General features: G+C 56.7%; 1 protein-coding gene across 1 annotated transcript in view; it reads left to right on the top strand.

Moving 5' to 3' along the window:
* Positions 1-1954: 1954 nt before the first annotated feature.
* The window catches only part of LAMC3 (laminin subunit gamma 3), a 54360-nt gene continuing 40170 nt past the window's right edge, over positions 1955-16144 (top strand). Inside the window, exons 1-2 of the mRNA XM_046023624.1 lie at positions 1955-2327; positions 14799-15103. Of these exons, the coding sequence (XP_045879580.1) occupies positions 1955-2327; positions 14799-15103 (678 nt within the window). The remainder of the gene's footprint in view (positions 2328-14798; positions 15104-16144) is intronic.

Raw genomic sequence — 16144 nt, 5'->3', positions numbered from 1 at the left:
GTCCAGCAGCTGGGCAAGGTCGCTGAACACCCAGCAGGCACCTCTCGAAGGAGCCATCATCTGCCCACTCCCTGTTGGATCAGGCTTTCCCAGGCGTGTTGTTCCTGCTCACCCCACAAACATTCCCCAAACCACACCCAGCACAGGCTCTGGGGATGCCAGGATGAGCCACATGAAGTCCCTGTCCCCATGAACCCTCTGCAAGCTGAAGCCGCAGCTCATCCCCGAGGTGCCCCCTCCTCCACATCATGCTCCAGTCCCCCCGGGACCAACCCCAGAACCTGAGCTGCAAAAACACGACACTCTTGCCCTCCCCAGTCACCCCTGAGCCTTTGCACCTGCTGGGCCGCCTCCCCTTCCCCATACTCATCCTTTACGGCTCTGTCTACGTGTCACCTCTTCTGGAAAGGACACTCCAACTCTAGGCAGAGCTAGTCGTTATCTGCCCACACCCACCCCCAAGCCCCAAGACGTTCATAGACATCTGGGCATAGAGAGGCACTGGGAGGGAGGTGTCTAACTCTGCTCTGGGTCCCTGCTCCAGCACAGTGCTGGGGGCACAGTGGGCAGCGGCGTGGGTTTGCCGAGGAACAGATGACTGTAAACACAAGGCCACACCTGTCTTGTGAACCAGGCGAGAACAAGCCTTGGAACATCGTCACGGGCTGTTTCCCGGGGCATGCATGACCTCCCTCTCCAACCAGATGGAGGGTCCCAGGAGGCAGGCTCTTGTCTTCACTACAGTGACAACAATTGACCGCACACTCATTCCACGTTGGGCTCTGGGCCAAGCCCTTGGCAGGTGCTTAGCTATTTCCAACAGGAAGGATTGAATGCAGGGGATGACGTGCTCACGGACGGCTGGAAGGACTGGAAGGGCTGAGAGCTAGGACACCGCAGAACTGACCCACCTGGGAAGCCACCACCCCTGGAGCCTCTGGGAGCTCGCCGTCTAAGTGCAAATCTGGGGGCCAGAAATAGGAATCGAGCCCCCACTGCTGCTACCACCGCCCACAAAGGACTCTCCGCCCCTGCAGAGTGGGATATTAGAAGCACCCTGTCGCAGGAACCGTCCTCCACTGTGACCCCGCTGGCCACCAGAAGGGCAGAAGATGGCTCCCACCCATTTCTGCTCTCCAAACCGCAAATGAGGACCTCCAGCTGGCAGGACCTAGTTTGCACCTGGGACCCGAGCTGCAGGGGCCAGAGCTGAAGAACGGTGCTTTGCATGTCAGACCATTTATTTCCACTTTCCTCAGCGTTTTCTGGAAGGGCTGTTAGATTTCCAGTGTTTCCCCTGGCATCTATTGATCTAAGCATGTGGCTTTTCCCTCTTGATTTACTAATTTTAGGGGATGGAGAGTAAATAAAAGAGGGGAGCGATAAGGGGTGGGCCGGGAAGGGCTCTCTGAGGGGACACTGTGACGAGACCAGGTACCCTTGGTCACAAATATCTCAGACAGAAGTGACCAGCGGGAGGACTGTTCAGAGGTCATAGGGAGGCCAAAAGGCGAGGAGCCATCCCACGAATCTGCCTTGGGTGACTTTGTTGCCATGGGAAGGACCAGGCAGAAAGACCCTCTCTCTTAGGCCTTGGCAAGACCCCGGCGAGCCGTTCCCACCTTCTGAGCAGCCACCGACACCGCACAGAGTGCAAATGACCCTGCGTCGTGACCAGTCCCATTTCACAGATGAGGACGCTGAGGCTCCTGGCGGCGGGCTCTCGCCGCAGGGCCGCGAGGCAGCTGGGGCACTCCCGGGCACGTCCAGCAGGTGGGGGTGAGCGCCCAGGGACCGCGCGGCCGCGAGGTGCGGGCCCCGCCCCGCCCCGCGCCCCGCCCCGGGCCCGGCCCCGCCCCCCGGAGGAGGGGCGGAGGGAGGTGGGTCGGCGCCCACCGCGGCGCTGCCGGCCGGGGCAGAGCGGGGCGCGCGCGGGCGTCGGTGCCCGGGGGCCATGGCGGCGGCGGGGCTCCTGCTGGGTCTGGCGCTGCTGGCGCCGCGGGCGGCCGGCGCGGGCATGGGCGCGTGCTACGACGACGCGGGGCGGCCGCAGCGCTGCCTGCCGGTGTTCGAGAACGCGGCGTTCGGCCGGCGCGCCGAGGCCTCGCACACGTGCGGCCGCCCGCCCGAGGACTTCTGCCCGCACGTGGGCGCGCCGGGCGCGGGGGCGCAGTGCCAGCGCTGCGACGCCGCCGACCCCCGGCGCCGCCACGACGCCGCCTACCTCACCGACTTCCACAGCCAGGACGACAGCACCTGGTGGCAGAGCCCGTCCATGGCCTTCGGCGTGCAGTACCCCACCTCGGTCAACATCACCCTCCGCCTGGGTAAGCACCGCCCCGTCCCCGCACCGCAGCCCGTCGGGGCTGCCGCGCGCCCCGGGCTTGGCTGCAGCAGGCTTGGCTGCAGCAGACCGGACGCGGCCCGTGCCCGCCGCCCGCATTCCCGGGTAACGGGAAGGGAGGACGGGTGGGTGGCCCCGTGGGGGCTGGCAGGGGCGGGAAGCCTCCCCGGAGCCCTTTACAGAGCAGTGGGTCTGGACGTGAGGGTCGTGCGCTGCAAAGGGGTTGCTCCGTCCTAGACCCAGAGCTTTGTGGGGGACAAGGGGGGACCCACCCGGGGGTGGACTAGTCCGCCCTCTGGGGCAGGAGCTCTTAATCGTGGGGGCTCTGGGGACTCATGAATCCCTGGGGCTGTGTGTAGTGCTGGGTGTGTTCTTGGGGCTGGGAGACAAGGCTTCACCTCCGGAAAGGCTTAGCCGCTGAGCAGGAGCGAAGCTTGCTGTTGGGTGACCCGGCTTGACGGCCAGGCCGTCCTGCCCGCCCGCCCCTCCCTTTCCACTGCACCTCAGACCCCTGCGCTCAGCATCTGAGTCTGGACCCAGCCCTTCACTGCCGTTTGGAAATGGGAGCATCCCCTTCCCCTTCGAGTCCAGCCCAATCCAGGTCCTCCCTATGCCCCAAGACGTGCCAGGCCCAGAGCTCCACATCTTATCTATTGCCTGCAGCCCTTTTTGGGGGGGGGGGGGGGGAGGGTCCACCCGTTTGCACTCCCTTGTCTGTGGGTTTGAAATCTCCCCAAACTTTGAAAATTCAAGTGTTTTTGTAATTCGTTTTGGCTGCTAAACCGGACCCAAGGCTATTTATAGACCTTGTTTATCCTAGTTAGAATGAATATTCATACGTTTTGCTACTGAAATCTCATTTAAGTATAGCCTGGGGGAGAGCAAACCCAGCTGGGGGTGTTCACACAAGCCGTGGTGTAAGGACTACATCATCTCTCTAAACCCTAAAAAACTCTGAATTCCAAAACACATCCACAGCTAAGCAGTTTGGGTGAGGGGGTATGGGACCATATCCCCAGTTTGCAGATGAGAAAATTGAGGCTCAGAGAGGTTAAGTGTTTTGCCCAAAGGCACACAGCTGCTAAATAACTGGAAAGAAGCAATCATGGATATCCAAGGTCGAGCAGAAATTCCTTTACGCGAGCTCCACCCAGCCATGGAATCGGCTCTTCCAACCCTGGGTGACAGCACCTTGGGGAGGACTGGGAAATGACCTTGAAGTGAGGTGGGGGTGGGGACACTGGGCCCCTCAGCAGCGCAGGCCAATTGTGGGCTGTCACCCCCAAGCAGCTCAGCTCCCCGGGCTTTTGTCACTGTTACTGGCCTGTTTGGACCGCTAGATGGGGCGGGGTCTCTGGCCAGGCGGGTGACAGGAAACCAGCGTGGGGAGGGAGTCTGGGGGAGCTGGCTGGACGGGGCTGGCAGAACCCCAAGACCACTGGGGAAGGAATCTGGGACAGGGTGGGAGTGGGGGGGGGAGACAGTGGAGCCAGGGGCGGGCAAGAGGCTCTGTCCCGGCTCAGACAAAGTGGGAGGGGCGGGAAGCATCGTGGGGTGGGGTTTGGGGGCAGCTCCCCTTAGCTGAGCACTCGCACGCGGGGCCCTGTGCCTGGTCGGGTGACCTTGCTGAGCTCTGCCTGGGACCCTTAGCCACAGGGAACCTCACGCTCGCATCCACACACATCTACTCACACACTCACATACATCTACTCACATTCGTGTGCTCATCCACACACATCTACTCACACTCATATGCTTGTCTATACACATTGGCTCACACTCATGCTCAGCCACACACCTATTCACACTCATTCACCTTCACACATCTACTCACACTCATGTGCTCACCCCTACTCACACGTTTACACTCATGTTCACCCACATACATGTAGTCACACACACATTCACGGTCATTGATTTGCACTCGTGTGCTCATCTACACTCACACACATCTACTCACGCCTTCACACACATCTACTCACACTCGTACAGTTGCACACATCTACTCACACTCATGTGCTCGTCCACACACTCATCGACACTCACACTCATCCACTCCTTCACGGGCACACATTCACTCGCACGTCCTCGTACTCATACCCACACACCTACTCACACTCCCATCCACTCCCATGCCATACCCACACTCGTGTCCACACACCCTCACACACCTGCTTATACTCACACATTCACTCACCCACGTGCTCACACTCATACCACACACTCACCCCTCCACCCACCCACACACTCACTTGCATCTGCTCGGTCACACGCTCACCCTCACACACCCACACATACTCACTTGCTCATTCACTCAAACTCTCACACGCGGGTATAGTCACACTCAAACACACGCATATGCACAAACACACACCCCTCACCCTGACCCAGTGCTGTGTGCAGCCCCAGGCGGATAGGAGGGGCTCCGGAATGTCCACGAGTGGAGAAAGGAAGCCCGAATGAATGGATGGCAGTGTCCCCTCCTCGGTCCTGTGCATCTGGGCCCAGCTTGGGGTCTCTCTGGCCTGCTCTGGGGACAGAGTGGAGTAGATACCACAGAATGAACTTAGGACACAGACAGGGCTCAGCCACTTGCTGGGCGAGTGCAACCGCCTCTCTGTGCCTCCGTGTCCTCCCTGTGAAATAGGGCTGAGACCGGCCACCTCCCCCTGGTCGTGCAGGCTCCATGAGCTCAGGTTGGCCACGTGCTTACAGGAGCTGTGACAGTCCTTGCGTGTGGCCAAGGCCACTCTGCTGAGAACAGCTCAGGGCTGAGCTTCCCCGAGGGTGTCCTCAACCCAGGGATTGGGAAATGCTCGCTGAGCTGGCTTCCAAAAGATGTCCTGACCCTGGGCCCTGTCTCTGCGCTGGGGGGGGTCCCAGAGACCCATAGCTGCCTCAGACTGAGCCCATCTTGGGTTCCATTCAGCTTCGGTTTGCTCCATGCTGAGCTGTGGCTTGCATAATATTGGGGAGAAGGGGAGGTCTGGGGTTATCGCCAGGGTGTTCCCAGCGGAGGCCCCCGTCCTCAGGCCACTTCTGCTGGCTCCTCTGCAGGTCCCCCACTCCTTGGGGGCTCGTGGGAGGGGAGAACGGGTGGCTAGCTCTGGCCTGGGGCCCCTGGAAGGAGCGGGGTGAGGGGCCGGGGAGGGAGAGGCGGCTGGTCAGCCCCGGGATGGAGGTCGCTGCTTTCCCAGCCCCCTGTGATCTCGCAGACATCTGTTCCAAATCCCAGAGTCGCCAGGCTGAGCCTTCCTGTCTGGGATGAAAGGCAGCAGCAGGGTCTGGCGGCTCCTCACCCTCCATGGAGGCCCGGGGAAGCGGGCAGGCTGGGGGAGGTGCTTGGTCATCGGGGATGAGAGACACGATTCCGTGGGTTCCCACCTAGCGCTCAGAACCGCAGCCCAGCCTGAGTTCTTCCACAAGCAGGGAAACTGAGGTTCTGAAAGTAAGGTCGGCTGTCCGGGGTCACGTGGCCAATACTTGGCACACCCCAGGGTCCCGCCCAGATGGTGCTTCACGTGGGAACAGTCAGCTGCAGAGTTAGGCTGGTCTGCGCCTCAGCTTTTGGCGCAGGTGGAGAGAAACGCCCTTCTCACTTGAAGACTTCCTTGCATTTCTGAGAAGCTCCTGAAGTGGCAGGAAAACCCATAAGTCCCCAAGCAGGTGCACACTGAGCCCCGAGAAGGGAGAGCTGCCGGGGGAAGGCAGGTGGGCTCTTGACTGGCCCCTCCCCAGGCTCAGATCTGCCTGCCATGTGCAGGCCTTCTCTGTGCCTTTGTTCAGCTGGCTGCCCAAAGCCTGAGCTGAGCCTCGGCCCTGCTGGCCTAGGGGCACAATCTGCCAGGAGACGGGTTAAGCCCAGGGTGACGTGAATGAGGATTTATGGTCTGGGAACACACATGGTTAGTGGACCTTCCTGAGATCTCTCGGATAGCGGGCTGTCAGAGAAGCAAAGGATCTTTCAGGTCAAGGGGACAGCCCGGGGCCGCCAGGAGACTGGATGGCGGGAGCAGAGGGGACAAGGAGACAGAGAGGCCTGGCCTGGGTGGGGGCTGGACATCACGAGGACCCTGCTGGCTGCTGCAGAGCCCCGAAGCCGCTGGGTCTCTAGAGCTTCGGCTGCATTGCGGCTTCCTGTCCCGTGGGCGGCCGTGTTTGCGTTGGCTGGGACCGGGGCTGGGGGCCGCGTCCTCCTTCCTTCTCCCTGGAGGTTCTGGCAGGAACGCTGGGCTCTACACAGACCAAGGGTCAAGGCAACAGTCTTGGTGTGCGTCCACCCACAGAAGCTGCCGTTCCCCTCAGCCCCTGCGTCCAGCTGGTCCCGGCCGCCTCACCCTTGTCTGGGCTGCTCAGGACTGATCCAGGATTGACAGGAGAGAGAAATCCCAAAGCTCACTTGAGCACCTACTATGTGTTAGGCCCTCAGCCAGGCCCTTGGGATGCAGCCGTGGACAAGCCACTGTCTGCCCCACTCAGCTTAGAGGCGCCCTCCTCCGGGCAGCCCCCTGGCCTTACTCCGTCACAGCGGGTCGTGCTACACTGGGGTTGAGGTTTGTTTGTGTCGAGCCCTAGCTCTGAGATGCAGAGGGAAAGCTTGTTTGCACAGCTGCACCACAGCGCTCCGCACAGGCCCCCCGCGCAGGGGTGCTCGCTAATCGCTGGCCGTGTAATGAACCGAAGGGTAACCGGCATTTAGCTGCGTACGTGCCGCCTGCGTAGAGTCATTCCGAGCGCTTTGCAGGCGTTTACTCCATAAGCCCCGTTATTATGCCCACTCTGCAAGGCCGTAAAAAAGGAAAGGAGGGCGAGGCACTGCCTTCAAGTCACTTGTCCAGTTAAACCCCCAGGAAGTTAGGTATTTTGTCGAAGGCCCCAGAGCCTTGGTGGAGCTGGACGTGAACCCCAGCGCGTCCCGGCCACGCCCATAGCACGGTCCCTCGCTGGGGATGAGGCAGCGAGTGCATGAATGCAGGCACGTGTGACTTCCCAGCGGTCCAGATGCATCGCAAATGCCCAAGCTGTGGCCTTCATGGCGGTCCCCGCTCTCCTCCGGGTCCTACCCTGCTCCAGCTTGCCCTGCTCCAGCCGCCTCACCCCTGTCTTCCCCTGTTCCCCGTCATCCCCGTGCCAGCCTGCAAGAGCGCTCCGTTGTGCCTACTGGAATCCCTGTCGACATTCGGGACTCCCTCAGCACCTCTCTCCCAGTTTCCCACCTGAGCCCTCGACCGGGTCATTTGACATCGTCCTGCATGTAGCTGTGGGATGTCACACGGGCCTCAAACCTCGGGTCGAAAAGTAGAGGCAGCCCTAGTCACAGCAGCCGGAGCCGAAACCATCCAGCTGTTTGCTGAGCGGCGAGTAACTACGCGAAACGTGGTACTCACGAAACTTGACGGGATGTCGCGCGGCCTGGGGGAGGAGGGGGCTTCTGACACCCGCTGCAGCAGGGGTGGGTGAGCCCAGAGGGTGTTACGCGGAGAAGGACACGTGCTGGGTGATTTTGCTCGCAGGGGGCCCTGAGAACAGCCTGCGTCTTAGAGACAGGAAGGAGAATGGTGAGTGCCAGGGTGGGGATGGGAAGTTGCTCGCCGGGTGAGGACTCTCGGCCTGGGAAGATGAATTCTGGAGATTGGGGTGAGGACCGTACGGCAGTGAGTGTGCATTTACTCCCGGTGAACTGTGTACTTAAAAACAGTTAAGATGGGGGCGCCTGGCTGGCTTTGTGGGAAGAACTTGTAACCCTTGATCTCGGGGTTGAGTTCGATCCCCATGTTGGGTGTAGAGATTCCTTAAATTAAAAAAAAAAAAAACACTCGAGGCGCCTGGCTGGGTCAATGGGTTGAGCGTCCGGCTCTTGATTTGTGGCTCAGGTATTAATCTCAGGGTCACGGGATCAAGCCCAGCATTGGACTCCATGCCTTGCGTGGAGCCTGCTTATGGAGCCAACTCTCTCTCAAGGAAAAATTTTAAATTTTATGTGTATTTAAAAGAAAAAAGGAAAGGCATCATCCTCCCATCTCTCCAGGCACCAGAGCAAGAAACTTGGGTGTCTACTGTGATTCCTCCCTCCCTTGACTTCAGCGCTCACCAGATCACCAGATCACCAGATCGTTCTCTGGAATGTCCTCCTCTCCATCATTTTCACTCGGCCCCTCATCTGTTCCCTGATTTATTGTAGTGGTCCCCGAATGCCCAGCCACCTCCCTTTGCAAATGTGTAGTTTGTACATGTCAGTCATATCTCAGATCAGACCTCAGCATCCTTCTTAACACAAAGCCCTAGGCAATAATCAATCACATGAAACCGTTTGCTCTTTGCAGGCTACACAACAGGCTTGACGATCTTGATCCATATTTAGGGTGTAGACTCTTGGTGCAAAGATGAGAGAACTGTGAGGGGCCCAGCTCTCTGTCCGCCGGGCTCTCATGCTGTCTGGCATTGCGCACATGGGAGTTCCCCAGCTCCTCACAGGACCCACTGTGCCCTAAACTGCCAAGAGCTGGGTTGGGAGAGGAAGACAGGAACAGTGAATGACCGTGATGGGGCCAAGTGATTACCCCATAGGCTGGGAGCAGCTCTCCCCACCTGGTTCTCATGCCCCAGTGGGCAGGGCAGCTTCACCCACACATTCCCAGCTCAGCTCCCCACCCTGCCCACCCCGGCCCCACCCCGGGCCATTGCTGCCCAGATGGCTCCGATTAGAGAGCTTTGTTTTGTTTCCACTTTCCCAAAATAAGCTTCTCTGTCCCGAACTCATTCTGCTTGGTCAGTGCCGGATGTGCGCTGGCTTGGTTTTATGACTGCCCTGGTGTCAGCTCTGACGGGCTTTATGTCCCAGCTGGCTGGCGAGGACATGCTTGGTGCTCCTGGTGCGGGTTTGCGTGGCCTCCGCAGTCTTCGTGGGTACCAGCATCCCCTTCCTGGGCACCCACAGATTCCTAGACAGAGGGTAGCCTCGTTCAGGGCAGTGACTTTGGGGGCAGATGAGCCTGCCGTCAAGCAGAGACCCAGCTATTTTCTGCATGATGTTGGGTGAGTCCCTATCTCCTACCCAAGCCTCAGGCTCCTGGTTGTTAAAACAGGCACAGTGATTTAATTGTTGGGGGATATATGGTATCAATAAAGCACTTAGCATGGTGCTTGGCACATAGTAGGTGCTCACTAAATGCCAGCTGTTTTAGCAGAGACATTCAGAGGTCGTGGCTTGCAGTGTCAGTGGTACTGTGAGACCGGCCTGTTTGCTCACTGGGTTATAAACTCCTTGCAGGCACAGATCATGCTTCGTCTTTACTTGCTCATATGGCAAGCACTTACTGAGTACCTGCTGTGTGTGGGCACTGCTCGGCTCTAAGGGGTCCCATGCCCTGTCCCAAGAGGGTCACAGACTAGTGGGAGAGAGGGGCAAGGTCCTTCCAGAACTAGATGATGAAGCCCAGGGAAACTGTGGGAGCTCTGACGAGGTACCCAAACCCACAGCACTCGGGGTGAGTAGTCGTCACCCAGGAAAGGGAGGAAGAAGGGCATTCCACACTGGGCTGAGGCTGGGGCATGTGGTCAGTTGGCTAAGCCAGAGAGATGCATAGAAGGCAGCAAGGTGAGGAGCACAGAGAACAGCATTCAGGCAGAGGGAACAGCATATTGGGCTGAGATCTGTGTGCTCCCAAGCAGTATCATCCCCAGTTAACAACGGGGGATGACATTTTTGCCCATTTTTTCTGGCAGAAACACACCTGTCTTAATCACCCTGAAGCCTCGTCATCGCCCGGCGCTTGCAACAGTATGGGTTGAGGCTGCAAATTTAATTCTTGTCCACTGCTTAGAAGATCTGGGGGCTGCTTCCCCAGCCTTTGGGTTGCCTTTGGCAGAAACCTTTTCATCACAAAGCTGGGATTAAGTTGTTTTCTTGGCCCTTCTAATTAACTCTTATAACAGAAAGTCCCTGCCGAGTCTCTGTGATGTTCCCGTGTCTTCTCTCACCTCCTCGTTTGGCAAGGAAGAGGAAAAGCCGTGATGTTTCCTAGTGCGCGATGTTGCTTCTTTGCATGAAATCCCAGTGACTGCCTTTTTCCGATCACGCTTCTAGCTGCCAGCTACCTTTTAAGCGGCTCCAAGCTCCCCGCCCGCGAGGTGTCTGGCTGCTAGATGTTTACGGAGGAGTCTGGGCCGTGGGACCCACAGCTGCCTCCACCCAGCGTGCTCTTGAGAACGCACATCTGGGGTGAGTCCCACCCCCGTTCCAAAGCCCGGACCTCGGAACACAAGCAGCCACCGGGCTGCCCCCGAGACACTGACTCAGTTTCCGACACGTGCTTTCTTGTCGGGGGCTTGGCGTTCTGGTGCCAAGCTGAGCTGCAACGGAACTTTGAAAAACATCTGAAACAGAACATGGCAAGGCGGTTGCTTTTCCAAAAAAAAAAAAAAGTGTTTTTTTTTTTAAATGTGTTTTTTCCAGTTTTTAAATTAGAACAAGCTTTGTGAGAGAAAATTAGGAAAACGGAGAAGAGTTGAAAAGGAAGAAATGTCACTCACAGCCCTCTGCCGGGAGGGCAGCCACGCCGACTCCTTTGGGGCCTATCCTTTGGGGATTTTTAAATTATAATCTGACGGTTCCGACCATATGATCTTGTGTCTTTCTATTCACCATTCTGGCTGAAGCTTCGCCAGTGTGTTACAGCTCACTGCTGGCTGTTTCTATGGCTCCGATCATCCCGTGAATTTATACTGTTGATTGGACTCTGAGGGTTCCCATTTTTCTTCCGTTCTAAAAAACACCTGGGTGCTGGTTTTCACGCATGTAGGCTCCTTCCCTTGTTTGAATGCCCAGAAATGGGGTGATTTTACCGAAGGTTAGGGATCCTTCCTTGGCTCTTCAATCGTGCCACCAGCCTGCCTTCCCAAAGGGCCAATGCGCACAGGTAGGGTCCCCGGTTTTACTTTTCTTGTGTGAAATACACGTAAGGTAAAACTTGACCATCTTAACTGTTTGTATCGTCAGGTGACCGTCACCCACCTACCCACAGGACTTTTCCCTCTTAAACTGAAGCTCTGTTCCTATTAAACACTGACTCCCCGGCCCCCTCCTTCAGCTCCTGGCCCCTCCAGCTTGCCTCCCCATCGCTGCGAGCTCAGTGACCGTAACAAGCGCCTGTAAGTGAGATCATGGTATTTGTCCTTTGGTGACTGGCTTAGTTCACTCCACATAATGTCCCCAGGGTCCATCTCTGTTGTAATGTGTGTCCAGAGGTCCTTCTTTTTCAGGGCTGAATACTATTCCACATTACAGAGAGGCCAGTTTGTCCATCATCCACTGATGGACATGTGGGTTTGCTTTCCGCCTTCCGGCTGTCGTGAAGAGTGCCTATGAACACGGGGGTATAGACAACTGCAAAGTCATGCTTTCATTTCTTCGGGGCATATACCCAAATCCCACGATTGTGGGGGCCTTCCTTTTTTGACTCTTCGAGGAAATGCCAAACATTTTCATAGCGAATGCACCATTTTACTGTCCCACAAACCATGCACAAGGTTTTGATTTTTCCACGTCCTTGCCAACACTTGTCAATAGTTGGTTTTTGTCTTGAATCATGGCCATCCTAATGGTGGTGAGGTCCAATTTTTATTTTCTTTATTTTTATTTTTAAAGATTTTATTCATTTATCTGACAGACAGAGATCACTAGTAGGCAGAGAGGCAGACAGAGAAAGAGAGGGAAGTAGGCTCCCTGCCAAGCAGAGAGTCCGATGCAGGGCTCGATCCCAGGACCCCGGGATCATGACCTGAGCCGAAGGCAGAGGCTTTAACCCAGAGCCACCCAGGTGCTCCCTCAGTCCACCCATTTAAAGTCAAAGTGGGTTTTAGTCTGTTCGTAGAGTTGTATCCGCACCCCCACTGTCGCCTTTGGGACATTTCATCACCCCCTAAAGAAACCCTGTACCCCTTAGCAGCACCCCTCAGTCTCTACTCCTCCCCAAGATCCTGACAACCACTCACCTACCCTCTGTCTCAACATCCAGGATAAGTGGAATCATACAATGTGTAGTCTTTTGTGATTAGCCTCTTTCATTTACGATACTGTTTTCTGGGCATATCCACGAGGTGGTGTATATGAGAACACCCTTCCTGGGGCACCTGGGTGGCTCAGTGGGTTAAAGCCTCTGCCTTCGGCTCAGGTCATGATCTCAGGGTCCTGGGATCAAGCCCCGCATCAGGCTCTCTGCTTAACAAGGAGCCTGCTTCCTCCTCTCTCTCTGCCTGCCTCTCTGCCTACTTGTGATCTCTGTCTGTCAAATAAATAAATAAAATCTAAAAAAAAAAAAAAAAGAATGCCCTTTTTATTGCGGAATACTGTTCTGCTCTATGACGTACCACAATTTATTAATTTGCGGGTCAGCTGGCCAACATTTGAGTTATTTCCACTCTTGGGATATCACGCGTGATGCCGCCGCGAACATCCACGTGCATTTGTGTGGTCACGTGTTTCGCCTTCGCTGGGGCACAGGCTCGAGGCTGGAGCTGCTGCGTCACGCGGTGTCTGGTGTCGGCCTCTCGAGGAACCACCGGGCTGTTCCCCAGCGGCAGGGCAGGAGGGCTGCAACTTCCCCACATCCTCACCAGCACTTGTTTTTATGTCTTTTGGGTTGTACGCGGCTTAAGGGAGAGAAGTGGTGTCCACTGAGGCTTAGGTTTGCGTTTCCTGCTGGCTCATGGTGTTGGGCATCTCCTCGTGGGCTTATTGGCCACTTGCGTGTCTTCTTTGGAGAGAAGTCTGTTTAGATCCCTTGCCTGTTTTTTAATTGGGTTGCCATTTTTATTGTCGAATTGTAAGAAGTGTTTATATATTCTCAGTAAATCACTTCTCAGGTATAAATTTGCAAATACCTTCTCCCATCCTGTGGGTTTTCATTTTCTCAATAGTGTCTTTTTTTTTTTTAAAGATTGTATTTATTTATTTGACGGTGAGAGAGAGAGAGAGAGAGCACGAGCCGGGTGAGGGGCAGAGCGGGGAGCAGACTCCCCGTTGAGCAGGGAGCCTTGACCGGGGCTCGATCCCAGGACGCAAGGATCATGACCTGAGCCAAAGGCAGATGCTTAACCAATGGAGCCACCCAAGCACCCCGACAACAGTGTGTTTAGAAACACATAATTTTTTTACTTCAGTGAGGTCCATTGTGTCCGTTTTTACTTGTCATGTGTGCTTTGGGGGTCACATGTAGGAAGGCTTTCCCGGCCCAGGTCACAAAGACCGGCTTCTGTGTTTCCTTCCAAGTTTTACAGTGTTGGTGCTTCCGTAGGACTGAGATGTTTGATCAGAGGACGGAAGTGGGTAAGGAAGACTGTGGAGGGGGACCCGGGGCCGAGGGGGGGGGGGGGTTCTTCTGTTCTTAGGCGCTGCTCGCTGGTGCCCCCTTAAGGCCGATGAGGATGTAGGGACCCTTTCCTCCCAGCCCCTCTGCCCCCCACCCACAGCCCTCCTGCCCATCTGGGCCTCCAGCACAGCTCAGCGTCATTGAGGGGGTTCTGGATAGTTGTTGTGGTTCTCCCGGGACGGGATGGGGGGAGCTGGGTGGAGAGGAGGGCAGGGCAGGGTCCAAAGCCAGAAGCGCCCCCATGTTGGTGTCGGCAGTGTGAGAGAGGGGAGCAGGGCTAGAGCTGATGGAGGAGGTGGCACGGGGGGAGGGGACGAGCCGGGGGGCCGAGGAGCAGCCCAGGAGTGTGACCCAGGAGGCTGGGCTGCATGGAGGCCTAGGGGGATGGCCAGTGGTCCAGGAGGTAAGGCAAGGCCCCGGGCTGTGGCCAAGGAGGGTTATTGGTGAGGTTGCTTCATTGCAGCTCAGAGAAGCTGAATGACAGTGGCCTGAGCGCCAAGCTGGGAGGAGAGGCTGTGGGGCCAAGCAGAGGTAGACTTCCCTTGAGAGATTTGGACCAAGAGAAGTTAAATGGACACCAGAAGAATAGAGAGTCCTGGAAGGGTTGCATTAGGGTTTGGGGGAGTTGGAACGGGGTTTCTCCAGACTGCAAGGGTCTGAAGTCACTGCGGAGGAATGAGTCTAAAGATACAGGTGGCAGGGTTGGCTTTGCTGGGGTATAGTAAAAGAAATAACTTTCTAATGGTAAAGTGGGCTTCTTCAGGATGTGGCAACATCTGGTTGCTAGAGACATCTTGAGCAACAAGGGTTGGCTGCCTGTCAGGGGTGTTACCATTCGGATTCCTGTGCAGGGAGGCAAGCTGACCTAGGTCAGGGATGGCAGGAAGTGTACCAGTATTGTTCTCTCTGCCTGGTTCTGTCGCCCCAACAGGCATTGCTAATCAATCACGGCACGCTGAGCACAGCGCCCCAGACAGCCTCTAAGGACCCACCCAAGCTAGTTTACACAACATTGCCATTCCTTGCACCAGGACCCTGACTCTCCCTTCCCTTCTGTAAAACGGGTCCATGTCTTCCTGCTGCAGGGAAGGCTTACGAGATCACCTACGTGAGGCTGAAGTTCCACACCAGTCGCCCCGAGAGCTTTGCCATCTACAAGCGCACCCAGGCCGGCGGCCCGTGGGAGCCCTACCAGTACTACAGTGCCTCCTGCCAGAAGACCTACGGCAGGCCCGAGGGCCAGTACCTGCGCCCTGGCGAGGACGAGCGCATGGCCTTCTGCACCTCCGAGTTCAGTGACATCTCCCCGCTGAGTGGTGGCAATGTGGCCTTTTCCACGCTGGAGGGCCGGCCCAGTGCTTACAACTTCGAGGAGAGCCCCGTGTTGCAGGTCAGAGAGGAGCCAGGCTTGGCGGGTCGGGACAGGGCTGCAGGGGGCGGTCCCTGGCCCTGGGGGAGCACAGGAAATTCGTGCGTGGAAGGACACGGGGTCCTATGGGATCCCCCAGTTTTCAGATCTTAAACAACAGAAGTATTCGTGGTGTCTGCACATGTTGTGGACGCTGCCAGTGAGATAGATGGAAGATGACCTGCTCAGCCAAGCAGAAGCGTCCCTTCTCCTGCCTGCTACGGTGGAGCCCTGTGGCTCCTTGGAGCCTGGTGACAGCTACCAGCTCAGCTGACCCTTCCTTATGTGGGTGGGGACCCTGAGGCCTGGACTGGAGAAGACGTTTGCCGGGGGACGCATGGGTTGGTGGAAGGGTCCAAACCAGAACCTGAGTGTCCTGACTCCTCACTGGTGCTCTTTCTAGAAATTTCTAGCACAACCCCCAAGGGCCTTGCTTCTTTTCTCTGTGAACTGACAATGTTTTTCACCCCATGTGTCCCCAAGGGCTTTTTTGAGGATAACATGGGAAACATGAAAAGAACTTGAGTTTGGGAATCGTAGATTCCTGGTTCTGTGCTGTAAGGCGGTGCTTTCTAGAACATTCTGCAGTAAGAGATGTGGCCTCTAGCTGCACCGTCCAGGATGGTCACCACTAACCACGTGTCTACAGAGCACCAGAAATGAGACTAGCGTGACCAAGGAAGTGAACTTTTTAAGTCTTATTTTAATGAATTTTAATTTAAATTGCCTGTTGGGGACGGACAGTTATAAGGTGGCAGGCACAGTGCTTGGCATGTAAGAGATGCTGAATCACGCTTTGAAGGGAAGAGCTCCCGTGGCTTGCCCGTCTCGTCCTCGTGACCGAGAATAGCAGGCCTGTAACTGTGTCTGTTCACACGTCCCGCTGTCCAGCCCACCAGGGTCTGCTTGGGGTTGTGGCCTTACCAGTATTGGTCCCCACGCACATCCACGTTCCTGAGTGTCGGTGACCTTTCCCCTACAGACACGGTGCTCTGCTCGATGTTTCTGAGCCCTGGACAGCCC

The sequence above is a fragment of the Meles meles genome, chromosome 11 (genome assembly GCF_922984935.1).
Source record: "Meles meles chromosome 11, mMelMel3.1 paternal haplotype, whole genome shotgun sequence".
Lineage (NCBI taxonomy): Eukaryota > Metazoa > Chordata > Mammalia > Carnivora > Mustelidae > Meles > Meles meles.
The sequence above is the reverse complement of the archived record's forward strand: the minus strand, read 5'-3'. Positions and strand labels throughout refer to the sequence as shown.